Raw genomic sequence first — 27612 nt, 5'->3', positions numbered from 1 at the left:
GAAATAAATAACAACAGATTGAATACAATACTGCAAAGTCTAGAAATGAATAGACCCCCCCCCCCGCCATCTCTACTTCAAAGAGCAGTGACTGAGGAAACACAGATGTATCCTACAGACCAAAGGAAAGTCGTTAATATTTCATCCAAAAAACAAGTTTTCTTGTGTGTTTGCTGTAGGAGGAGGTGAGCGAGCTGCGAGCTAAGGCAGGCGAAGTTACCAAAGAAAATGAGAGGCTCCACAATGACATTAACAAGATGGATGCGGTCAACCAGAAGGACTGGTAAGAGGAGACCGTGTGTGTGTGCTGTTTTTTTACATACATTGTGAGGCCCATTTTCAGGGATAATGGCACATTGTGGGGACCGTTGCCTGTACCAGGTAGGGAATTTCTGTTTTTTTGGGGTCAGGGGTTATGCTTAGCACCAAGGTGTGAATTTAGTTTAGGTTTGGATTAGTTATAACCCCTGTTATGGTTAGGCTTATGGTCATGGTTAGCCTGTAGAAATCAATGCAGGTCAATAGAAAGGCCCAACGTTACGGAAGAGGATTAGGGCCAATGAGAAAAAAAAAAGAAAAAATTAACAGATTTTAAATTTTCTTTCAGTTTAATATGGGAAAAAAGTCAGAATTCTGACTTTTTTCTCAGAATTCTGACTTTTTTCTCAGTTGTTAGAGAGGGCCAGTGACACATTGGTGGAAAATGACGGAATTAGGCCACTTTTTATGTGCCTGAGGAGTCCCCTCATTAATGGAGGAGCAGAAGGTCATTAAAACAAGAGAGCTAGTCTCTAAAACACACATGGCTATGGCTTGATGCTAAGATGTTTGTTAGCTGTCACAATTCTGAGGTTAAAGTCAGAATTCTGAGATTAAAGTCAGAATTCTGAGGTTAAAGTCAGAATTCTGAGATTAAATTCAGAATTCTGGGATCAAATTCAGAATTCTGAGATTGAAGTCAGAATTCTGAGATTAAAGTCAGAATTCTGAGATTAAAGTCAGAATTCTGAGAAAAAAGTCAAAATTCTGAGAAAAAAGTCAGAATTCTGAGATTAAAGTCAGAATTCTGAGATTAAAGTCAGAATTCTGACTTTTTTCCCATGTTAAACTGAAATAAAATTTAACAATCAGTTAACTTTTTTTTTTTCCAGTGGCCCTAATCCTCTTCCGTACAACATAGAGAGGCTTCAGAGAATTATTAATAACGAACAAACAGAAGATGAATAACGAGATGCACAGCAGACAGATCAGGGAGAAAGTTGAGGAAAGATTTAGAGTTTAAAGTAATAAAACAATATGTCCAGACTTAAAACATCAGAAAAAAAACTGAAAGAGTAAGGGGCAACAAACCAGCCAAAACAAGAGAGTCATGGACTGCAGAGCACATCAAAAGTCAGCAAGCCCCTGATCACATTTTTTATTTTTTTTTTTTATCCACACTTACCTGTCTGGCAATGTGGCAAAAAGAATAATTGTTTTAATGCCAAAAAAGGGCCTAACAGATTTTGCTTTCACAAGTGAACCAGTACGGCTATCGCCATAGTGTTCCGCTTGACATATGCATGTATGTAGCTTTATTATAATTATGCAGGGAGTATTGCAGGTTATATGGACACTGCAATGTAAGTAGAACAGGAAAAACAGGAAAAAGGAGAAAAAATGAAAGAAAGAGGATAATAAAGGGAGCTAACATTGTTAGACAACAGAATGTATGGCTTTTTATTTGGTTCAGTCACATTTTCGTGGCAGCATGAAAATATGGCAGCCATAGATGTCATTAAAAGTGGGATACAAAATGATTATTCTTCTTTTTGTCTGACGTTCATTGTTGATCTTAGATGTATATGGATGCATCCAGGCTGTCAGTATCTGGTACAGCATCACACAAGCTGGGTGGAGCAGCAAACCTTTCGTCTAAAACTTCCCTGGGTGGGGGGGGTCACGGTCAGGGCTGGGCAATTCATTGCATTTGCAATAATCACAGTATAATAAAGCTGAATTTTTAAATTGCAGAGACATTTTAGCTACATCACATTTAAAAGGAATAAGTTACTAAATTTCTCACTCCAGCCCTTTAGGTGGCGGCAAAACACTTAAAGTGGGTTTGCAGGCAGTCACACAGAAAGGCAGATGGAGCTGGAGCTAGCATGCTGATACAAGGCTGTGTCCAAATTACTTTATAGTGAACTCGAATAACCGACCGTTTGGACAGATAATCACTACTTTTCGCTCCCTGTTGGTCACATGACTCAGACTCTCTGCATGGTTCCTTTGCCATCTCTGTTCTCTCTCACCCCAAAATCAAATCCCATGATGCTCTGCAAGAAGAGCTCTTACAAAGCATTCCAGGATATATCTGCTCATCTAGTCACCATATATGCGCACTACTTTTCAAGGTGCATTGTGGGAAATTTTGAGTCCAGTACTTTTTCATCCACTAGCCATTCAGACACTTATTTAAAATGGCCCCTATATAGTTCTCCGTATAGGTGTTAGGGGGAGGTTCGGACACAATACAAGCAAGCAAGGAGAAGCAGCATTTTTTCACATAAAGGTTACAGTTAAGTCCTGCCACAATGGACAATGGAGAAGCCAAAGTTTTTACAAAAGTGAAATCGCAATTTTGGTTAAAAATAATGGCAATTCTGGAAAAATCAATCAGCCTGTTAGGTTAAAAAATGTAGGTTCGTAAAAGAAGGACTGAATACATACAGAAAGGGACTTTCAACAACAGCTTCTGCAGAAGGGGAAGAGAGCTGCACCCAACTAACTCCTCCTCTCCGACCCCCTCCTTGCAGTGCCTTATTTATTAACAGAACATAACACATGGTTACAAACAGAGTATTGTTCTGAAAGGACAATTGATCAGGTCATAAGACAGGATGCTCTACTGACTGAATCATAAGACAGAGTGAAGCATCTCCTTGCTTCAATGTTTATATGTACATACATTTATTTTATAATCATCATTGAATAACCCTAACACAGCCCCAGTCACAGTCAGTGTTTGGTGAAGTGATACTAGCTGCAGGTCCCTTAACTTTAACTTTAGCTGGCGTGATGCTGAAAAATTCTACCATTTTGCTGTGCTCCAATGTCTGTTTAACTTTAACGCCTACAAAGCAGAAGTAATAAAGGTGAAACTCCATACCTGCAGCCACACAGACAAAAAGGGACAGAAAGCAGATTCATGTACGCCAGTAGAATTAAGCTCTTTTTCACAAATAGATTACAGTGAAGCAGAGTCCTGCACCGGGTCAGGTAACGTACAGCTAAGGGTAGAGAAAAAACGACGACATATCATTTCAAGGGTGCAGGCATGTGTATAAATGTACAAAATATGTGCAGGTATCATACATAGAATTACAGCTTGAATGAAATGTATAATTTTTATGTTCTTATTTATTAACTCTACATAATAATAGATAAATAGATTCAATAATATCCAGATAACAGTAATTTTTTATCAATGAGTTAAACTATTTTACTTCGGCCAATTTATAGCTGTTAATCTCGGAGCACTGTGCCCATTGGATGTGAGCGTGAGGAATTGTTTTTACTGCCTCTGTTATTAAGGACAGTAAAAGGTGTGTTATTATCTGCTGCAGTCGGGAAAATAAAGCATGTTGTGTTGAAGGACTGAAACGGCTGTGTGTACAATTTATGACCACGGGTCGGGTCACGCTATAGTAATTACGGATCCGTGCGGTCCTGGCCGGGTTTTAAATGGGGATAATTGCAGGTAGCGGGTTGGGTCTCAGTTCTGAACTGTACGGGTGAGGGTGAATACAGTTTTGAAAAAATCAGACTCTAGACAAGAAAGCTTTAAATTAAGGTCATGAAAAAACTGAAACCCTGGGGTGGAACCTCTCCATGCTTATGGCTTTCGCAAAGGAACATCAAAATAAAATTTGCGATATCAGTTTAAAATAATCACAATTGTTAGATTTATTCTTTATACATCTTTATACATACATGGATTGTTATTCTGTTAGCCAGATTAGATGGCCTTTCTTGACATTGTGGATGTCACTGTGTGTACGGAGGTCGTCTAAATAGGACAGCCTTCTTGTCTTTTAAAGATACACAGGATATGGACACATCTTGGAGCCGGTCTGATAAAGGGGAGCTATCTGTAATTCTTGGGCATAGAGGCAAGATGCATACAGGTCATGGCATGGATGGCGTGTCAATTTCTGATGCGGAGAGCTAAACATCCACATGATGAAACACATAGACTCATAAGGTATAAGAAGGAGGAGATGACCTTGTTCGGGGCTCAATCTTTGCCAGACGCTCGCGGACGTGATTTTTGAGCCCACAGCTGTGCAAGCTCCAAGCATTTTTCTCTGTCCTGTAACGACCTGATCTGGAATAAACTCTGTTACTTTTTTACTCCTGTTTTTATTGTCCTTTTTTATATGGTTTTACCCAGTTTGAGTTAAGAGTAGTAAATGACTTGCTCCCAGGAAAAGAACCGGAAGGGAGGTCCCGAGGCGCAACTGCCTTCAAGAGGACATAACTTCCTCCTTTAACACAATAATAATAATAATAATAATAATAACTTTGATTTATATAGCGCCTTTCAGGACACCCAAGTTCGCTTTACAAGAGGTGAAGTAAGGGGGGGGTAGGGACAGGGAGGGGGTTAGGAAGGGTAGGCAAGAGAGAAAAGGTGTGTTTTAAGGTGTTTTTGGAACTGTGTCAGGGAAGTTGCGGAACGGATAGGAGGGGGGAGGGCATTCCAAAGAGCCGGGGCCACTGCACAGAAAGCCCTGTCGCCAAGGGCAATGTTGAATTAAAAATGTTGAATTAAAAATAGGTACCTGTTATACATGTAATATCTTTGGATAAGCTGCAGGAATCCACAGCTCAGGTTGGAACATCTGCTGAGAAGACGACTTTTAGTCATGTCCCGTTTCATTTTTCCTTTGACTTTAGATACTGGATCTCTGTGTTGGTCTAACAAAAATTCATTGATGTTTGTGGCTGTAACATAAAACATGACAAGTTTAAAGAATATAAATATCTTTGCAATGGTTTACAGTATGTTCATGGCCTGTTCTCTCTGTGAAGAGCAGAGTAATAAAAAAGTCTCCCGCATCTGTCTCTGCAGCCAGCAGATTCAGCAGCAGGCGCTTCAGGTTTTAAAGGAGAACCAGGTTCTGATGGATCAGCTGGAGGCTCAGCATGAAAAGGCCAAAGCCCATAACATCAAACACAAGTCTGAAGGTAGAGTGAGTGAGAACTGAAAGAATGAAGTATTTTTCATAAGCCAAAAAAAAAAAAAAATCAGAAAATCAAGTCCAAACTACCTGAGTGAAGTTGGCCCCCCCACCTTCTTCAAATCAGACAAAATTAGTGTCGAACGTTTGTGCAGCAAAAATTTTCGTTTGTGCTGCTATCGTTTTAAAGATATAAAGAAATATTTCTAGAGGTCATCAAAGGTCAACCAGCCCCCCCACCTTCTTCAAATTACACAAAATTGGTGTTAAACGTTTGTGCTACGTTTGTGCAGCAAAAATGTTCGTTTGTGCTGTGCTGCTTTGGCTTTGAAGATATTAATGAAAATGTAAAGGTCAAAAGGTCAACCAGCCCTTCCACCTTCTTCAAATTAGACAAAATTGGTGTCAAACGTTTGTGCTACGTTTGTGCTGGTTTGTGCATCAAAAACTTTTGTTTGTGCCGCTTTCATTTTAAAGATATAAAGAGATGTTTCTAGAGGTCATCAAAGGTCAACCAGCTCCCCTACTTTCTTTAAATCTTCAAATCCAAAGCAGCACAAACAAAAATTTTTGCTGCACAAACCAGCACAAACAGAGCTTAGGCCCCGTCCACACGAAGCCGAACCCTGGCCTAAACGCACACATTTTTCACCAAACCAGCCTCTCATCCATACGAAGCCGGCGTTTCAGGGGTCTGTAAACGATCTTTTTTTTTATTCAGCCTTCAGAGTGGGAAGATTTTGAAACGCCGTTTTCGCGTTTCCATCTTTAAGCTCTAACCGAATTTTTTTTTTTACACGCATGCATCATAGCGTCGCCTCTAAACACGCATGCGCGACACAGTATCACAACAACAATGGCGCCGTACTGTGTTGAATGGTTGCTGCTCATGCTACTCACCCTGCTGTCGGGCTCACAACAGAATCTTCTTCTTCTGGAATATCTCCAGGAAGAACAGAGCAATATCGACGACATAGTTCAGCACCTGAATTTGACTGAACCACGAAAATTGACCCGCAGGGCAACCATGTATAAATATTAGTGCACATGCCCAACATTTCGTCGCCTACTTTTGCTTTGGCACCACAGCGCCACTTACAGGCCTGGCATACATTTTGCAGCGTTTTCATGCATTCGTGTGGACGATCACATTTATTTTATGTCAACCGCCTTTACGGCAAACGTTCTGGAAAATATTACCGTTTCGTGTTCGTTTTGACTTCGTGTGGACGGGGCCTTAATTGACACCTATTTCGTCTGATTTGAATAAGGTGGGGGGGCTGGTTGACCTTTGATGACCTCTAGAAACATTTCTTTATATCTTTAAAACGATAGCGGCATAAACCAAAATGTTTGCTGCACAAACGTTTGACACCAATTTTGTCTAATTTGAATAAGGTGGGGGGGCTGGTTGACCTTTTGACCTTTACATTTTCATTAATATCTTCGAATCCAAAGCAGCACAAACGAAAAATTTTGCTGCACAAACGTTTGACACCAATTTTGTCCAATTTGAATAAGGTGGGGGGGCTGCTTGACCTTTTGACCTTTACATTTTCATTAATATCTACAAATCCAAAGCAGCACAAACGAAAATTTTTGCTGCACAAACCAGCACAAACAGTTGACACTAATTGTGTCTGATTTGAAGAAGGTGGGGGGGCCAACTTCACTCAGGTGTCCAAACTGAAGAAGCTTTTGCTGTAGTAGTTGATTCAATGCGCTGCTTTGTCCTTCTGCTTTTCTTTGAAGTATCAAAACTGTCCAAGCAGCTTATGATGTTGGAGGACGAGAAGGAGCGTTTGCAGGAGGAGCTGGAGGAGAGCAGATGGGACTTACAGAAACAAAAGAAAGAGGTTCATCTCCAGCGGGCTGGTCTGAAAGATGCCGTGACTTGGGATGAGCACTGTAGCATCACTGGGAAACTCAGAAGGTACTTCCACAGCCTACATTATTTTATATTTATAGGACAAAGGCATTAGAATTAAACGGATCTGTTCCATTCTTCTGACAGAGGGCCTTTTGTTGTTGACTCTAGCAACACATGTTCTCACTTGTAAAACAGTCCAGGGCTTTGTTCGTTTTAATGTTTCTCTTAATAATTGATTTGGTACAGAAAAACAAGGTGCGATTAAAACTGCAACAAGAGAAATCCCTAAAAACCTACGGTTTTAATTACTACAGAGACCAGCAGGTTAATGAATTATTTAATACGAAGCAGAGTCATTTAGGGAGAAAAGCTGCACTGCTGCAAACTCATCACAAATACTAGTTCTTTGAAACAAACCGGGAGGATTAGTAAAGCTTTGATTAGCAACTTTATGTGCTCCGTTTGCATCAACATCTTATTTTGGCAAAATCTAAACAAGGAAAGCAGTTGGTCATATCATGGAAACTTCTGATGTAAATTCTGCTCCTGACTCTTAGACAGCTGGAGGAGCAAGAGAGCAGCAGTCGGAGTGAAAAGGAGCAGCTGCTTTTAAAGATGTCGAGTCTACAGGAGGAGAACAGGAGTCTGGCTCTGGACAAAAGCAGCCTGACGGCTGATGTGAAGAAACTGAGGACTGAGCTGGAGCGCTGCAGACAATCGCACAGGTACTGGATGAACTGCTGCACCAGATGTGACTGACTCACGTTTATCCACCAGCAAAACTAAAACTCCCACGGCAAAAAGTTGTCCAATCACGTTCATTTAATTAGGATATGCTTGAGACGAGGCTGTCTGGGCAGAGCTTCTACAGGGTGTCCACGGATCCTTAAAGTCTTAAATTCCATAATGTAAAAATAAGGCCTTAATTAGCATTAAAATGTCTTAAATCCACATTTCAAAGGTCTTAACTGCAATCAAACCGACACCATAAATTATTATTTTATTTTCCTTTTAAAATCAAGTAACATTACGTCTAAAAAATATTTTCTCGCAGAAAAAAAATAGGCGGAACCAACTAACAAATTACAAGTTCACGGGGGGTTAACTAGGTGCGTGGAGTCGACTGGATATTAGCAAATGGTGGAAATTTCTCGCTTTAACCTTAAGCCATGGGGAAGTGTAAATTTAATGAAAATTGGTTGCATAATCCTAAATTTGCGCCGTTGTTAAGACCAGTTTGTGGCAATGCGTTCGAAGTCCGGTGTATACTGTGCAAGAAAGTGTTAAAACTCGGAACAATGGGGATCAGAGCATTGGAGACCCACATGCAGTGCGAAAAACACATAGTGGCTGCGGAAACCTGTCGGAAAACAGCAGGTATTTCTGTTCCTTTGTGCTCACATCAGTACCACAGAGCGCTACTCCATGCCGTACACGGGAATCTGCATCAGCCTCAAGTACCGCGGTTGCTTCACCAACAGACATCCCAACAACATTTGTCTCCACTGCAACTCTCAAAGCCGAGGTACTCTGGTGTCTGCATACGGTAACAAAACACCAGTCGTATAACGCTAACGAGGCTATTGGTGACATTTTCCGAACTATGTTTCCAGACTCGGAAATCGCTTGTACATTTGCGTGCGTTAAAGACAAAACTGCATACATTGCCAGATTTTGACTGCTGTTTGAAAATTTGTCGATATGAAATTGGTCTTAAATTTCATTCTGCATGGCATTAAAAAGGTCTTAAAAAGTCTTAAATCTAACTCTCAGAAACCTGCAGATACCCTGTTCTAAAAGATAACACCATGTAAAGGAGAAATAAGCAAGGGCCTCCACATTTTACATAGAAGGAAATAAAACAGTGATCTAAAGGTATCGTTTTAGATGGTGGTTGTATCCAGGGGGGAAAGTAAGCTGGAACTGTCCAGCACTGCGTGCCAGTACACGATTTAGGGACGGTATGTAGTTCTGGGTAGACCTGCTTCCTGATATTTTCTGCCAGAACCTTTAAGACACAGTTACTATTAGGTTGACAGGTGTTTGGCGTTTAAATCTCACACACTTTTCGTTCATTTGCTCAAAGCATTTTACTGCAGACAGCTTTCTAAATCTTGGACATTTCAAAGCAGGATTTGCTAAACTTTTTTTACTGAAACGAGGGGCTGTTCCGACCATAAGGACATCACAACCGCAAACTGGAAGTATGATTCTGTCGCTAAGCTGTTGATAGCAATGCTAGCATATCTATGGTGACCAGATTTGCGTTTCTGAAAAGGAAGACACGTTTGTTTTATTGGGCATTCGATAAGTGCAATAATCGGGGCTGGACTATAGGTATGAACAGTAGGACATGTCCAGGAAAAAGAGGACGTCTGGTCACCCTACCATATCAACAATTTGATGTTTCAGTGGGTGAGTGCTTGTTGCTATGATGCGTCTTTGCTCAGCAGCTTCGCTCGTTGTAAACCAACCAATCAGAGCACAGCTCATCTAAACATTCATGATCATACCATAAAAGGAAGAAAAACTGTTTTCATTCTAGGGCTTTTAACCAGGCTGCATTAGCGCTCATAGAACAGCAAATATGCCATTTTAAGCCCAATCAATGTTACACACCCTATTCAGAGACCTTAAGGACCAAATACCCAATAGAATCAATCTATCACCCCTTTAAGGACCCATTTAATGCGCAAAGACCGTTAAATGTTTTTCTCTTATAGTTCCTGTATTTCTATCCATCTAATTAAGATGTAAATGTTTCTTTTTATCATCATAAAATGTTTTCTATAATTCCTTTTAATATTTTATCATATGTTTATTGACTTTTGGATCTTCATGTCATTATTTGGCAGTTTTAGAGGTTCTTATATTATCAAGTCTGTTTGTAGTGACTGAAAAAAATAAGGGGACGATCATCATGGGTGAAACTGTTATTACCATTAGGTTTTGTTAGTCAAAAAAATGATAATGTTTTCCTTATCTTTCATTCAACAAAGTGTTCTGCGGTTGTCACATCAGTCTGAGAATAGAATAGTTTCATTGCCATAATGAAGGTTTTTCAATCTACTAAAGGGTGTTAATAAATAATAATGACAGGGTATAAATGTATATTAATTCTGGAATTATAAAAAAATATTCTGACGATAATGAATGCCCGTGTATTTTCATTTTGATTTAATTGAAATATTACTTAGCCTGGAGAAGAATGCATAAGCTAAAGGCTCAAAATCTAAAAAAGGTGTAAGAATAATTTAGCTCTCATAAATAGGTGATTTTGGTTACACATCTTTAGGTATGCACGATATTGGGATTTTGGCCGATATCCGATATGCCGATATTTTAAAACTCATGTAGCCGATAACCGATATCGATACCGATGTTAAAGCTGGACAAAAATAAGTAGTCATTGAAAATAGCAGTTTTATTATCCATTTCTGACACTTTGAAAAATAATATACTCAAATATATTTTCATATGCTGATATCAAATTGATTTTTAAAATCGCGGTATCGATCTATTTTACTTTCAAAATCTCGTGAAATTTCATCGTTCTGTTACAAACTCTCGTGATATTTTGCAAATTCTTTTGAGATTTTGTTAGTAAAATAGATCGATACCGCGTCAATATATCAACATATAAAAATATGGCAACATTTCGTGAATTTTCGGGGGATTTCGTAGCATAACGATGACATATAGCAATATTTCATTAGTAAAAGAGATTGATATGGTGTTTTTAAATGGCAATATATCAGCATATGAAGATATTGTGATATTTTAATGTATCAATATTTTTTCCCTCGTTTTTAGAAGTTTTTAAGTCTAAAAAATAAGTTTTTGAGGAAGAAAAATAAGTTTTTTTTTTTTTTTAGACTTTAGAAACTCAGAAGCTGATCAAATATCGGGTTAAATATCGGTGGGGGGGCCGATGTGGCCGATACCGATAGGGGGCCGATTATATTGTGCATCCCTACACATCTTGTTTTGGTTTACAGATTGTGTTACACAGTCCACCTAATGGTAAAATTACCGTTCCTTTAAGCAGGTATTAAACATAACAGTCTACATCCCATGTATCTATGATGTTGTTCTTCATTCGCCAGAATTTATAAGTTTAATACTCAGTGTGTTTTTTATATTTCCTGTGGGCAAAGAAATCCTCACAATTAAAAGAGGATTTGAAACCATTATTCTTTGTGGGATTCATCTATGTTTCATGTTTGACTAAATGAACTGAGTTATTGAGATCAGACATATCAAAAATGACTTGTCTTTTTTTTATTCCATCCAGCTGATCTCAGGTCAGGGCGGGTCCAGCAGGTTTCTCTGTTCATCTCTAATTAATGTGCCGCTTTCACTAAGTCGCTTCTAGTTGAACATAGATGGTGACTGTCTTCTTTTTATCAGGGACTTGAGCTGTAAAATCTCCTTTGTTCTGGAAGCATGCTCTGCTCCCAGCAGGCTTGCTCTCAGATTAATTTGAGGTTTTTCATGTCAGAAGGGTGTTGGATTAGTCAAGGATTGTTTCACGTCCTTGTGCAGATGGTAGCGTCTGAAGTTATCCAGTTAATTCCTTGCCTCTCTTCTGTTCTCACCTCCTCTCTCTGTCCACCTAGTCCTTTTTTTTCTGTACGCATTGTTCTATCATCTCTCCATTTTCTCTTGCATCACAAAGTTCTCTTCTCCCTTTTTAAGTTCTCTCACTTTTGAACTTACACAATCGTTTCTGTCAATCAATCAGGAAGGCCGAGAGGAAGATGAGTGCACTCAGGAGACAAAAGGAGGAGCATTTGCTGAAGGAGGAGAAGACCCGTCATTACTTGGAGGCTGTCATTTCTGTCGCCGAGCACATCTCCAGAGAAAGAGACCATCTATTGCACATGGTACCACTAACCTGACTGCTGTTCTGTTGAAGACACGCTCAAAATGTGATGCTGATCAAACAACACATAAAAAAAAAAACATAATTTATTTAAATAATAAAGGATTTGAGAAAGTGAAACCAGTTTAGCTTATAAAAAAGCATGAGGCTGAGTGGAAATGCTCTGCAACGTTCAGGCTCTCTATGGTGTCAGTTCTGTTCCATTATTTTTGCAAGCAAAGAATTTGTTTTGTGAATGGAAATTAGAAAAATAAGAAAAATAAAAGGCAATCCAGAAATGAAATTTTAACAAAACATAGTAATTGAAATAAATTTTTGTTGTTTCCTCTGATTTAATGTTTTTAAAATATTTTTACTTCAGCCATTTTAGTAAAATTTTTACCAGAGATGCGCATCATGCTAGCGAACATGATCCAGATCATAATACAGATTCAGGAATATTTTTAAAGGATTATTTGACATTATTTGGAGGATCAAGCAGTTCCACCCTAAAGGCTGATTTATACTTTGAAACTAGGTTGTCTGCGTAGGTGTCGCGGTGAACACAGAGATGTCTCCGCCCACTCCGCAGACATTCTGCTGCTCCCAAATTGTAGGTGACCGCGGACAGGAGACATCTGATTGGTCAAATGTACATCCACTCTACACTATGCGAATTTCCTGTTCGGTACCTTACTGGCTTGTTTTGTTTGTATGACCGCTATTGTGGAAAACGACTCGTAAAGATGGACCTCGAACTGCGCTCTTTTTTGCCCTCATGTCCCTCCGTTCTGGGACAAACTTGCCCCCACTTTGAGACCTAAACTGCTGCCACCCTTGCCAAACAGTTCGGATCTATTTTACTGAAGACAAAAAATATAAAAACACAAGAAAAGAGGCCATGCCTTAGGGAAAGTCTCAATCTGCTGATCAAAGAAGAGAGCAGAGCGAATGAAGGTGAGGACAGAACAGACACCAAAGGCTGCAGATACACACTGTGTCTTATTTATGAACTTCTGAAAGGATTTTAAGGACATTTTTACCAAAGTCGGGCCTCATGCAAAGGAATAAATCTTAGAGTGCTTTTCTAGTTTGTCAGTATTTTTTCAAATACATTTTTTTTTTTCTAAAGTTTAAAAATTTAGTTTTATATTTTTTATTTATATGTTATTTCCAATTTCTCTGTTTCGAGTTTGAGTTTTTCTTCAACTCAAACTCGATACAAACGCTTACACTTGATGCCCTCATTGAAAATGTAGCTAAGTAAGAAATAAGTAAAGTTTTCTTAAATTAAGTTCATTTACCCTTAAGTAAGTAAGTAAATGAGATGATTTGCCAATGGAATTTGTATTTTTACTCTTTAACTAAGATGATTAGAGTAGGTAAAATGGACTTGAAATAAGACAATGCAATTGTGTTTTCTTATTTTAAATTTAAATAGTCTTGTTCCATTGGCAAAATGCGTCTTTTACCTCCTCAATTCAAGAACAAATGCACTTATTAAAAAAAAAAATTACTTATTGAGATTTTGATTTTTTCCAGTGTTCAAAGCGAGCCTAAAAAGTGAACAGAATATGAAATGCAATTATTTATAAGCAGGTAAATCATTAAATGTATAACTATAATATGAATAAATATAAAATGTAAAAAATAAAATGTGAGGCAAAGTAACTTTCAAAACAAAGTTTTATTTCTAGATTGCATTTACAAAAGGCGTTTTTTATTTTATTTTAATTTTTTATTTATTTTACAAAACCTGTCCTTATCCTGCGACAATAAAGGAGCAAAATTCTCTCCATATCTCTTGAATAGCTTATATTGCGATCTGAATTAATGATACCAGCTATGCAGGCGGAGGGGATTATCAAAGAAAATTTGAAAAAACCGAGCAGCAACCGGCAGCACAGAGTGACAGATGCGAGTCGTGTTGCGGCAACGTGTCAGATAAAGCTGGGCCTCATATGTATGGGGGAACTAATGAATAAAAACACTGCAAAAACAATCCAGAAATAAGTAAAAAATGGCTTAAATTAAGTATATTTAGCCTTAATTTGAGCAGGTAAATAAGATGATTTGCCAATGGAATGAGTATTTTCACTCTTAAAATAAGATAGTTAGATAATATTTACTTGAAATAAGACGATAAAATAGTTTTTTCTTATTTTAAAAGGAAATTGTCTTGTTCCATTGGCAAAGTGTCTTACTTACCTCCTCAAATCAAGAAAAAACACACTTATTTTAAGAAAAAATAACTTATTGAGATTTATATTTTTTGCAGTGAACACAGCAGCTGAGCAGCATCTGGTTGATGAAAGTCAATTTATCTGGCAGTGTGAAAAAAAAGGGAGAAAATATTGTCTGTGACTGTTTTCTGTCCACTGTAGAGCACCAGCTGTTTATCATACAGACAGCCCCCCCATCCCCCCACTTTGGGTAAAATACATACATTCTTCATGCCGTCAGTGGGATGCTTGCACACAAGGGACGGGCAGTTTAGCTCATCACCTTTTTCCTTTCAGTTATTTTAGGTTTCTGTTTCCCAGAAAATCTCTGGATCATCTGATTAGATTAAACACGACCACATTCCACTCAGACTACCGTTTACTGTACTGTACTGAGTGCTGTGGTTTACTGTTTGCAATGCAGGATAAACACCAGTCGGTCTGCAGCTTTATCAAAAAGAGGACTAAGACTTTAATAAATTTTGTTAAAAAAAAAAAGTTTAACCAAAAACGTGTCTAAAATCCTAACAAAACCCAATTTAATAACATTTCTTAATTTGCCATGTATGCTTCTGCTGAACTGCCAACCCTCCCCCAACCGTAGTTGTGAGGCATAAAGTAAAAGAGCATTTAACTCTGTATTTAATGAACAAATGCCAAAAAAAAAACCAACAGCAGAAAAGAACCGAGCCAGAACTGAACAACGCCGAGCCCTACTGATGAACTAGTACCAGTTTAGCGCGGTTTGGTTGCGCGCCATTTACACTTAACCGTTATCTTGGACTGATCTTGGCACAGTTTCAAAAGGGTGGTTTAAATGGAGCTCATGATTTCTCAATCTGCTGGTCCAAAATGGTAACCTGACTCTGCCAGATGGATTTGCTCCGCATATCCATCTGGCAACCTTCCGTTGAAGTTTTTGGGAAGGGGCGAAAATACTGGTTAGCTGATTGGCCTATGTTGTGATAGACGGGCCAAATAAACCAATCAGATCAACGAAACATATGACATACTAACAGAGCGACGACGAAAACACAACCACAGCGCCAGGCTACTGTTGCCGAAACCAGTCGGGAGAAGAGCAAAAACATCTTTTCCTCTGAGAAAAGCCTCCAGAGCAGTGTTTTGCTCTTCTTTCAGTGAAGAAATACTCTGTAGTTCCGATAAAACTTGCTCGATAGCCACGCTAACGCTTGTTTCATCGGCTGAAGCCGGCATGTTCTTTAGACTGAACTGTCGCGCTTCTCGTTGCGTCACACCTCAACCCGCCTCAAAGCCAACGCTGATTGGACGTTCGTTTGGTGAACGCTTCCAAATTTTCTTTAACGGAGAGTCTCCAGACTGATCTGCGAGTGAAACCTTGAAAGCTCGCGAGATCAGGATGGTCTCACGAGGCTACCAAAATGGTCCGCTAGCAGATTTTAAACAAAGAGAGAGTCTGTTTCAGTTTGCGCCTTGTGGTATTGCCGTTTGATTTCAGGCCTACCAAATCTGGAAGTTACACGACTAGCTCCCCCTAGTGGCTAAAAGTTACAGTGTTGCTTTAACTGAGCCCGAGTTTGTTTTTTAGGCCAATAGTCAGTGGATGTGAGCTACCATAGTAGTGATATTACTTTATTATCGTACTATGATATTAAGATAACAGCAAATTAATATAGAACAAAGAAAAAAACAATCTATGTAAATGATTTAGTGCTTAACAATCTTCATTTAAAAATACCTAAAAACAAGACCAAAAAAAATCTCTGCTTTTAGGTCCCTCTGCTGAGCAGCTACATTTTTACCATATTTTTGATAACTTTCATGAATAAAGTCATAAGGTGATAATAATGTTTGACAAGGCTCATAAAGAATACTCTTTATTGATCAAGTGAAGACAGATTTTTGCAAACTAATATCAGTTAGATAAAAACTTGTGAGGTTGGTAAAGTGGTTGCACAATTTTCTTTACCCCTTAGTTGTCACCACTGGTGTAGCAATTAGTAAAATTAAGATGAACTGACTGCTGTCGATGTGTTTGCATTGAAGTAAGACAAAAGAAATCTCTATGCACTTCAAAGAAGAGATCAGTGAACTATTGAAGTTGGTAGCTGGCTGCAAATGAGACATAGGGCTTACTGGACATGCCCTGGAGTTCAGTTATATCCATCATTAAATGGGAGGCACTGAACAAGAAGCCTGCAGAGGGATGCCATCAAAACCTCTACAAGCTCAACCAAGACAGTAAAACAGGCACATGTCCAAGGGGAATTAATGAATTTTATAGGCATTTTTATATACATTTATTTGATTTTGTTTTTTCCAAATCTCCCGCTTTGCCTTCATGCCTCACATAAATCTGTGCTCTTCCTTCCTTAGTTTAGTAATCCCCCATCTTCCCTGTCTTCCTCCCTAGGCATGTGGCCTTCAGCAGGAAAAGCAGGGATTTGTCGGCAGACTGCTGAACGGCACGGTCCGGTTTGGACAGCTTCAAGAAGAACTCAAAGTAAGTTTGTTTTCTTTTCCGCCTTTTTCTCCAGTCTCTCTTTCACTGTATTTCTTCTTATTATTTTTCATTCTGGAAAGTCTGAAGTTGCCTTGTTGGATCATTCTAAACCCAAACAAGGAAATAATCCCAGTGGATGGAGTGACACATGCTCTACAGCTGAATTTCACAGCAAACCTTGTCCATCTAACTAAGTCTTACAATCTTATATCTAGCCAAATAGGTTGTTGATCTTGTTTAGAGACTGATATACTAAGTGAGAGTAGATTCTGTTGGATTATTAAACTTCTTTCCAGGAGATTCTACACAAAATAAGTGCAATAATCTGTCAGTGTGGTTAGACAGTTGCACTTGGTACCACTTCTTGCTTTGAGAATTTAAATATTGAGTTCAAGAACGTGCAATTGTCTCACTGCACTGGCAGATTATTGTACTTATCTTTGAGCTTAATCTTCCCAAAAGAAGATTAATAATCTAGCATAATCTGGTCTTGCTTTGCTCTCCTGGGGGAGAAGAACACCTACATGCGGATGCTGTCCCTGGACTTCAGCTCAGCTTTCACACCATCACCCAGCATCTAATAGGAAACAGGAACTGCTGGGCTTCCATACACCCCTCTAATGGCTGATAGACGTCCTCACAGACAGACCTCAGAAAGTCCGGGTTGGAGAAGACGAAGGAGATCATCGTCAACTTCAGAAAGAACCGTCCTAACCACGCTCCACTGCTCATCAGCTCAGCTGTAGAGGTGGTCAGCAGCACCAAATTCCTGGGGGTGCACATCACAGACACCCTCACCTGGACTATAAACACCACCTCAATGATCAAAAGGGACTAGAAGCACTTCTACTTCCTGCAGAGGATGAGGAGAGCCCACCTGCCCCCACTCATCCTCCCTACCTTCTGCATAAGCACCATAGAGAGCGTTCTAACCAGCTGTCTCACTGTGTGGCGTGGAGGCTGCAGCGCCTCAGACTGGAAGAATGATGAGAACAGCAGAGAAGATCATCAGGGCTCCTCTTCCCTCCAATTTGGACATTTCATCCCATGCTTGTCCCGAGCCCGTAACATCATCAATGAGCCTTCACGAGGGCATTCTTTATTTCAGTAGGTGCTGATGCTGTAGGCAGGAAGGATTTTCTGTAGAAGTCTGACTTGCACCGAATCTGGAGAAGTTCTCACTGAAGATGCCCTGTTGTTGTTTAAAATATTCTGAAGAGGATGCTCACTGATGTCCATCATCTTCTTCAGTTTATGGAGAGTCTTTCACTGGGAAATCATCTCTAGAGGTTCTAGAGGAGTTCCCAGAACAGAGCTGACCTTCTTTATCAGCTGGTTGAGCTTCTTTCCCAACCATGGACTGTTCTCCCTGCTGTTGCTATCGGGGGAGTGGTGGCCTAGTTGTTAGGGCATAGGGCTTTGAATCCTGAGGTTGTGAGTTCGATCCCCCACTCCCACAAGCTGCCACTCTGCCATCCTGGCATCTGACATCCACTCTGGTCCCTGAGCAAGACCCTTAAGCTCAACCGCCGCACAATGGCAGCCCACTGCTCCCCAAGGGGATGGGTTAAATGTTAAATAATTTCCCTCTGGGATTATTAGAGTATATAAAAGTATGTATAATTTTATATACTCTATTTTATATTAGAGTATATAAAATAAAAAAATAAAAAAATAAAAGAGGCTTTGCGGCATCCGATGCAGGATTGCAAATTCCGCAACAGTTTCTTCCCCACCACCATCAGACAGCTGAACTGTTGAAAAACTCTAAATCATGTCACAGACTCTGCATCACACTGCTTGTCAGGTTTATTCAATGATGATTATAAAATTAATGTGTGTTTATGAAACATTTGTGCGAGGGGATGCCCCACTCCTGTGTCATGATTCAGTCAGGAGACCATCCTGCCTTGTCATTCTGATGGAGCATTCTGTCTTCATGAACTGATCAATTGTTCTGTCAGAACAAAACTCTGTTTGTAACCATGCGGCATGTTCTGTTAATAAAACGCTCTGATGAGGAGGTCCAGTGGGAGATGGTGTGTTTGAGTCTGGGGTTCAACTGTCTCTCCTTTCTGCAAAAATTGTATCCATAATTGTGTATTTCAGTTCTTCTTTTGCAAAAACCTACATTTTATGAACCCGACACTGATAACACCAAACCAAACCATAAATATTAATGCTCTGAACTTCCACACCCATGCGTTTTTTGCACCATGTTTGTTTTTTTCTCCCACACTGTTAACATGTGATCACTGCTGCACTTTATAGAATGGAAATGTTCATTTAATGTCTGAAAAGCTGTACTAAATGAAAACTCATTTTGTATAAACGGTAAAAAATTACAATAAAAGTTGTCTAATTCTAAATATCAACCTTAATACAATACCAGAAATACTTTTTGGCTAGATCTAAGATTATTGGTTAGTTGGACAGTTTTTACAGTGAACCTCTGCTGTAATAAACTTCATATTTGGGTCCAGCAGGCGATGTTAGTAATAGAAATAAAGTTTTCTCATTCACTCTGATCATTCACATGTTTAACTGATATCGATCTTCCCATTCTGCCTCAGTCAATGCTGTTTACAAACTTTCTCTACTCAGCTAAACTAAATTCACCCTTCTTCCTCTCTAAAGCTTATTAATGGGCAGTTACGTGTGTAGCAGGTTTAGGATAAACATTGTCAGTGAAGTGACGTAATCGGTCAATAATAATAATAATTCATTTAATTTATACTGCACTTTTCACCAAAAAGGCCTCAAAGTGCTACAAAAAAGCATTAAAGAAATACATAGAAATAAAAAATAAATATAAAATAATAAAAACTGTTTTAAAAGAGAAAAAAAGAAACATCTAAGGGGGACCAAAAGTTTTGCTAAAAAGAAATGTTTTAAGGCCTTTTTTAAAACAACCGGCAGTAGGATTTTTATTAGATAGAATCGAGTTGCACTCATGATTATTGGGTAGATTTTTTTTTTTTAAGTCTCGCTGCAAATCTGCATACAACACACACACACACACATGCTGCTCCAGCTGACTGATGAGCAGCAGATTCGGAGTAAACATGTTAATAAACTTTAGTCTATTTAATCTAACAGCTGCTTTAGGGATTTCATTTCCTAAACTCAGGTTTGCTATCATTTATATTCAAGGCTAATGGTCGACTGAAAGTCAGCTCAGTCGGCCTGCTTATTCTTTACTCTGACAAACTGAAGCAACAAATGCTCCCATTTGGGAAATCAAGGGCAATTATCTTACATCACTATGGCAACCTTGACTAGATTTAACTACATCTCTGAATAATTTGTCCCTGACTCCAAATCAAACTATTAAAATTCAAAGAGACAATAATATTTTTATGGTGGTGTAATGGATTTACAATTATAGAAAATGTAAGGTTTTATCGGAGGTTTAACCTTGGTGGCCGTGCTTAGAGGAGGTGGCAAATAAATATTAAACACTCAGGCTGTTTGAGGCGTTTATTAATGCTGTAGACCAGGAGAGGACACACATGGCAGCATGGACGTGTGCTTTGGCCTATATTAGTTTGTCTCACCCAGATACACCAAAGTATCATGAAACAGGAGGGGGTGGGTTTGCATCAATGCCGCCGCATCAACCAACAAGGACCCTAAAGCTTTCATAAAGAGGAATGGTGTTACCCGCTGCACAGATGTGTCCTATAATATGGCTTTTTTAAATATTAAAGGGTAACCCATGACCTGTTTTTGACCCGTATGAGAAGAAGTTAGAGCTTGGTTGTTTAGATCAGTATGAAGATGTGCTATGAGGGGAAAGAAAAGAAAAACTGTCCTTCAGCAAAGAACAAAGTGTAATATTTTAATAAGGCTGGAGCCATGGATGTCTACTCATCTACTAACGTGTTTGATGTAATGATGTGAAGATGTGGCAGACTGGAGATGTATAAAATGCCTTTTTAACTGTTAATCAGGGCCACTTCCTGAGAGGTGAGCTGTCATTCTGTAACTCTAAGCAACTTCTCCGATCTGAGTAAAAATCTGTCTTCATGTCTCTTGGTTATTTAATACATAAAAGTTATGAAGTGTTATTTAAAGTGTTTGTCCCGGGTGATTTCTTTTCAGGGAACCACAGAGATAGAGCTTCAAGGTGCATACACAGAGCATATGTTTAACATGCTTAAGCACAAGGGCGTAGGTTTGATTTCCACTTTGGTAGGGACACTATTGGTCCTAAGTTTCATTAATGTCATTTTACCTATGCACAAATATGCATGCTTTGTTTATGCTTAATGTGAGCATCAGGGTGCATTTCCTTTAAAGACAACAGCAGCATTTCTTGCTACATTTACACTAATTTTATAAGCACTACACACACTAGGTGTTTATCAATGTTTGAAGCATCACTGGCTCTGATTAATGTGGAATTAGGACTTTTTTCCACTTTGAAAAGGTTTGCATTTCCACTTACCAGTGACTAAGACAGAAGGTAAATATGTGCCAGTTAAACCAAATATAGTCTAAATATGGCCGTTATATGTGGATTTATCCTGTATTTTTTTTAAGATTTATAATTGTGCAAAGGTAAACAGGTGAAACACATTCTTATTTTTTAAATGCTCTCTCTGTATCATGAAACAATGCAAAATAACACATTTAAGGGACGCAAATACATTTATTTTATTTACATTTAGTGGCATCATCTATAAAACACTACACTAAGAATGGGACTAAATTTATTCCAATATAAAACCACTTTTAACAATTATTGAAAAAAAATATATATATATAACACCATCTTGTCTGTAATGTAATAATATTTAAAATAAACGGCCAGATTCAAGCATTTTTACCAAACACTAATGTTTGTACTAATTAACTTATGGACTGTTTGAACATCTATGTAAAATAAAAATCGATGTAAATAGTGTTCCGCTGTTTATTGTCTTTATCTTATTTTTAAAAAGGTAGAAATAGTCAAAGAAAAAGCAACATTATGTGGAACCGTAATTATGCTTTCTAAACAAAAAATATCAGATGTTAAGGCACCATCTTGTGTTGTTATACTCTATAAAAGAATTAACACCTTCTGTTTATAGCTGAACTGCCTCAAAGGGTCGTCATACAATGAAAACAGTCATAACAATGAAGTATTGTTAAAAGGGAAACCCTCACATTTTTTTTTCAGTCGGCTGGGGCTAAGAATCGGAAATCAACAGCTTTTGCCTTTTTTAGTGTAGATAATTAAGTTTTTTTTTTTTTATTAGGACTAGTTTCATAGCCTAATATTATTTGAAGTAACTAGCGTGAATAAAATTCTTATTTCGTGCTCCAAGCACGCACACATGCATACGGACTAGAAAACAGCCAATCGGGAAGAGAGAAGGCGGAACTTGAGGCAGAACAACCAATGAGAGTGGAGCTAAACAGCACAGTTACTGATTTAAGGGACAGGACTCAGATGGAGTGGCTGCAGCAGCTACTAAGCTGCAAGAGAAAAAGAATTGATCCACCATGCTGAATTTTAAATTATAAACATGTTATTTAAATCGAATTATTGGTAGGGACAAATAGGTTGGTCCAAAATTTTGGTAGGGACATGTCCCTATGGTCCCTATGCAAACCTACGCCCATGCTTAAAGGAATAGTACACCCAAAACATGATTAGCCTTCATTTTCTACTCACCCCCATGCTGAACAACACTCTGGAGTACTTTTTTGATATCTCAAATGCATCTGGAGATCTGGGAGGCTTCTTGCTGTCTGCTGACATTCAAATAATGGAGGTCTGTGGTGTCCGAGACAGAAAGGTCCATAAAAGTCCACAAAAAACGTGTCAATATTCCTCCATACTGCTCGTCCAATGTATTCCAAGTGTCCTGAGTGGGTAGCGTCCATAATTTACTCGAAACGAAGTCATTTAGAATGTTTTTAGAGCATAAACAGTAGTGTATAGGATTTCCTGAAAGCGCGCGCCTGCGAGCTCACGACGCTACGGAAACCGCGGCAGACCAAACCAGATGAAAGTGCGCATTCAGCTCGGCAAAGAACTCATGCTCCTCCTCAACACTGAAGTCCTCAGACATTTTTCTTTCGTTGTTTCTTTCTTTGCACAGGTAAACAGCACATTTCTTCTTCTACGCTTGCATTATCGGCAGAGCAGACGCTGAATGCGCACTTTCATCTGGTTTGGTCTGCCGGCTTCCGTAGCGTCGTGAACACGCAGGCGTGCGCTTTCAGGAAATCCTATACACTACTGTTTATGCTCTAAAAACATTCTAAATGACTTTGTTTCGAGTAAATTCTGGATGCTACCCACTCAGGACACTTGGAATACATTGGACGAGCAGTATGGAGGAATATTGACACGTTTTTGTGGACTTTTATGGACCTTTCTGTCTCGGGCGCCACAGACCTCCATTATTTGAATGTCAGCAGACAGCAAGAAGCCTCCCAGATCTCCAGATGCATTTGAGATATCAAAAAAGTACTCCAGAGTGTTGTTCAGCATGGGGGTGAGTAGAAAATGAAGGCTAATCATGTTTTGGGTGTACTATTCCTTTAAGCATTTAGATCTAAGCATGAGGTGACACAGAGGCCCGTTCCTAAGTCACTGGTGGCTTGGCTGAATCAGATTCCATGTTTATCTGGATGGTGCAGGAAGGAAGATCTCTGGAGCTGATTTTTAGACAATGCAACTTGCATCTTGGGGCCAATGAGTCCCCATAACAGCACCAACTTCCTACCCTGTTGCTGTTTGGGATTCATGCCCGCAAAAAAAGCCTTTTCTGACTTAACTTAAAAATTGTAAACAGAATGTTTGCCAAGCTCTACTAGATTCTAATGAAAACTTCATCCTTTGTTTACATGAGACAGAAATAAAGCTTTTTCAGCTAAAAATGATTCAAGTTGGTTTGATGTGAATCAAAGGATGATTATGGAAAAGCCTCCCATGGCATTTGTTAGGCCTGGTGGAGGATATTTGAGGCTTTTTGGCCTGTTCTTGATAACCGTTTAGGAATATTGCCCAGTAGACATCATGAGCAAACTACCTCGGCTGATTTCTTTCTCTCCTGAGGAGCGGTGACTCCACTTCAAGGCCCCACATGTCTGAGTTTTCATCATAACTCCAAGCCTAAGACTCTCTCCCAAGACAGAGCGCTCATTGTTTCCAGGATCCTGCTGTTTTTGCTCTGTTCCTTCTGTCCTGTTATGACCATATGTGTTGGAAGGCAGACAGACCAGACTTTACTCTACAACAGCAATGGTCGAATCTCTACTGAAGATTCATTTCAACCTGTCTGTCTGACTCCAAGATGCTTGAACTTGGTTCAAAGAATGAACACAGTCACACATAATCTTTACAAATGAAAAAAGAGCTTTTCTTAAATAAGAAGAAACATTGCTATAATCTGGCGTAAAGCACATTTTATGTGTTGAAATAAGAAAATTAAAGTCTTTTGCTCTTTGTCATCGTGAATATTGTGAAACTGTTTGGGGAAGTGTGTCAAAAAATATTTGGATAAACTGCAGCTAGTTCATAATAAAGGTGCACACCTTAGATTTTAGTGCAGATGTCAATTTCATGCATCAATGCCCATCGTGGATAAAAAGTCTGTGACAGACTAGCATGCAGCATTTTAACATTTACAAAACACATGCTTTTAATGCCGGACGAGCCTCTATTAATTTATTTGACCTCTTTCTAGAACTAACGCTGTCATAGAAACAGTTTTATATTAAGTAGTTTGTCACTGAAACATGATGCTTTTTCTATTGACATTAGAATTTAATTATTCAAATAAATATAAAAAAATATTTAACAGATAATGATATGATATTGAATAGAATGTTGTGTGTGTTAGGTTTATTCAATGATGATTATAAAATTAATGTATGTACATATACAGTGGGGCAAAAAAGTATTTAGTCAGCCACCAATAGTGCAAGTTCTCCCACTCAAAAAGATGAGAGAGGCAGGTAATTTTCATCATAGATATACCTCAACTATGAGAGACAAAATGAGGGAAAAAAATCCAGAAAATCACATTGTCTGATTTTTAAAGAATTTATTTGCAAAATATGGTGGAAAATAAGTATTTGGTCAGTTACAAACAAGCAAGATTTCTGGCTCTCACAGACCTGTAACTTCTTCTGTAAGAGGCTCCTCTGTCCTCCACTCGTTACCTTCATTAATGGCACCTGTTTGAACCCATTATCAGTATAAAAGACACCTGTCCACAACCTCAAACAGTCACACTCTAAACTCCACCATGGCCAAAACTAGAGAGCTGTCAAAGGACACCCGAAACAAAATTATAGACCTGCACCAGGCTGGGAAGTCTGAATCTGCAATAGGTAAACAGCTTTGTGTGAAGAAATCAACTGTGGGATCAATTATTAGGAAATGGAAAACATACAAGACCACTGATAATCTTCCTCGATCTGGGGCTCCACGCAAGATCTCACCCCGTGGGGTCAAAATGATCACAAGAACGGTGAGTAAAAATCCCAGAACCACACGGGGGGACCTAGTGAATGACCTGCAGAGAGCTGGGACCAAAGTAACAAAGGCTACCATCAGTAACACACTACGCCGCCAGGGACTAAAATCCTGCAGTGCCAGACGTGTCCCCCTGCTTAAGCAAGTACATGTCAAGGCCCGTCTCAAGTTTGCTAGAGAACATTTGGATGATCCAGACGAGGACTGGGAGAATATCATATGGTCAGATGAAACCAAAATAGAACTTTTTGGTAAAAACTCTACTCGTCGTGTTTGGAGGTGAGAGAATGCTGAGTTGCATCCAAAGAACACCATACCTACAGCGAAGCATGGGGGTGGAAACATCATGCTTTGGGGCTGTTTTTCTGCTGAGGGACCAGGACGACTGATCCGTGTGAAGGAAAGAATGAATGGGGCCATGTATCGTCAAATTTTGAGTGAAAACCTCCTTCCATCAGCAAGGGCATTGAAGATGAAACGTGGCTGGGTCTTTCAGCATGACAATGATCCCAAACACACCGCCCGGGTAATGAAGGAGTGGCTTCGTAAGAAGCATTTCAAGGTCCTGGAGTGGCCTAGCCAGTCTCCAGATCTCAACCCCATAGAAAATCTTTGGAGGGAGTTGAAAGTCCGTGTTGCCCAGCGACAGCCCCAGAACATCACTGCTCTAGAGGAGATCTGCATGGAGGAATGGGCCAAAATACCAGCAACAGTGTGTGAAAACCTTGTGAAGACTTACAGAAAACGTTTGATCTCTGTCATTGCCAACAAAGGGTATTTAACAAAGTATTGAGGTTAACTTTTGTTATTGACCAAATACTTATTTTCCACCATATTTTGCAAATAAATTCTTTAAAAATCAGACAATGTGATTTTCTGGATTTTTTTTCCTCCTTTTGTCTCTCATAGTTGAGGTCAGTGTTGGGCAAGCTACTTGTCCAGTGTAGTGAGCTAAGCTATCAGTTACTCAACAATAAATTAAGCTTCACTACACCAAAGCTACCACCTAAAGAATTATAGCAAGCTAAGTTACACTAATGTGTTAAAAGTAGCTTAACTACATCAGAAGCTACTTAACGTTGTACCAAGATAATGTCAATTCAAAATGAGTCTGATACACTGGTTAAAACATTTATTAAAGATCAGCCAATGACATAACACAGTGTAAACATTGCTTTATGATCAGCATATTAAAATAAAAACTGAAGTAATTACTAATAGACAAACAAGTGAACAATCTGCTGTTATTAGAACTAAATTAAAGGTACGGTGTATTGTTCTACACATCGAGACATGGCTATGAGTTTGCATTCAATGGACATCTCTAGGGAAAACAAAACCCTACAAAAGGCATCTTATTTCTTTAGGGTCTCCCTTAGAGAAAACTTCTTCAGACCTCAATTAAACAGTCGATTCAAGTAACAAACTGAAACTGTTTAAAGAAGGTGAAAAAATAAAGAAGCTAATTAAGTGATACATATATTTATGTCTCACCATATAATTTTATTTCTACCTACATATTTATTCATTGTGTTTTTGGGGGCAATTAATTGAATGCTTATTTATTTATTGAGCATTTATTTATTTATGTATTTATTTTATATACGGTAGAGCTGTTCCTCCATAAATAAAAAATCTTATCTGTGCAAAGCCTAAAAACAGATTTATGTAAACATCCTGTCAGGTAAACTAAGCCATGAAAATACAATATGGAAGTTTCACTACTGCTCTCTAATTAGAGTATCTTAGTGGCACATATGGGAGAATTATCCTGCCATAATGTAAGAGCACATAATTTTAATTTGAGAAAAGAATTTCATCTTCTTGCACTCAAAACTTATAATGCTCACACTCAAAACATGCGCTCTCTCTCAAATATTTTCTCTTCTCTCTCAAATCTTTGTTTCTTCTCTCAGATTTAATGCTTCTTGCACAGATATTTTCTACTCTCGCTTGCCTCCTTCTCTTCGCGCAAAATCCGCGCTCTGAACGAGTCTCAGATACGCTCGCAAACCCGTAGGCTCTGCTTTGCGGATTTTTTTTTGCTCTCTCAGACTGCAGTTGATTCGTCGCCTAGCAACCATCCCAGCCAATAGAACGACAGCCTGGGAAAGGGTGCGCTTGTTTAACCCTACTGAGTGTGCCTGTGCTACTACGCCACTTATAAGAGCGTCAGCTGAAACTGCTATTTACAGTAGCTTGTGGCTGATTGTTGTTTCAAAATAGAAAACCTGGTTTCATTACTTAGTTTTGCCCTGGATTTTGTAGCGTTTGTGGACGCTACGTTGCTACTTGATCAAAACAATAACGTCGCTACAGGAAAGTTACTTCATAAATAAAGCAGCGACGCTATGGTCAAGCTACTGGAAAATGTAGTTAAACTAATAGCTTCGCTACATGTAGCGGCGCTACTGCCCATCACTGGTTGAGGTATATCAATGATGAAAATTACCGGCCTCTCTCA

The 27612-nt window shown here is 39.0% G+C and overlaps 1 protein-coding gene across 4 annotated transcripts in view; it reads left to right on the top strand.

Annotated features, from left to right (window-relative positions):
- The window catches only part of cep89 (centrosomal protein 89), a 116156-nt gene that overhangs the window by 25892 nt on the left and 62652 nt on the right, over positions 1-27612 (top strand). The window contains exons 10-16 of one of the 4 annotated variants that reach the window (XM_038270993.1): positions 180-283; positions 5117-5232; positions 6978-7158; positions 7653-7820; positions 11840-11981; positions 16577-16666; positions 17182-18014. In XM_038270993.1, the coding sequence (XP_038126921.1) occupies positions 180-283; positions 5117-5232; positions 6978-7158; positions 7653-7820; positions 11840-11981; positions 16577-16666; positions 17182-17247 (867 nt within the window). In that variant the 3' untranslated portion in view covers positions 17248-18014. Of the gene's footprint in view, positions 1-179; positions 284-5116; positions 5233-6977; positions 7159-7652; positions 7821-11839; positions 11982-16576; positions 16667-16746; positions 17007-17181; positions 18015-27612 lie in introns of those variants that run through there. The other 3 variants (XM_038270991.1, XM_038270990.1, XM_038270992.1) reach the window with 3 other exon arrangements.

This window comes from Cyprinodon tularosa, unplaced genomic scaffold, assembly GCF_016077235.1.
Source record: "Cyprinodon tularosa strain WSP-4 unplaced genomic scaffold, ASM1607723v1 ctg786, whole genome shotgun sequence".
Taxonomy (NCBI): Eukaryota; Metazoa; Chordata; class Actinopteri; order Cyprinodontiformes; family Cyprinodontidae; genus Cyprinodon; species Cyprinodon tularosa.
Note: the sequence above shows the minus strand (reverse complement) of the source record. Positions and strands in the feature narration are given on the sequence as shown.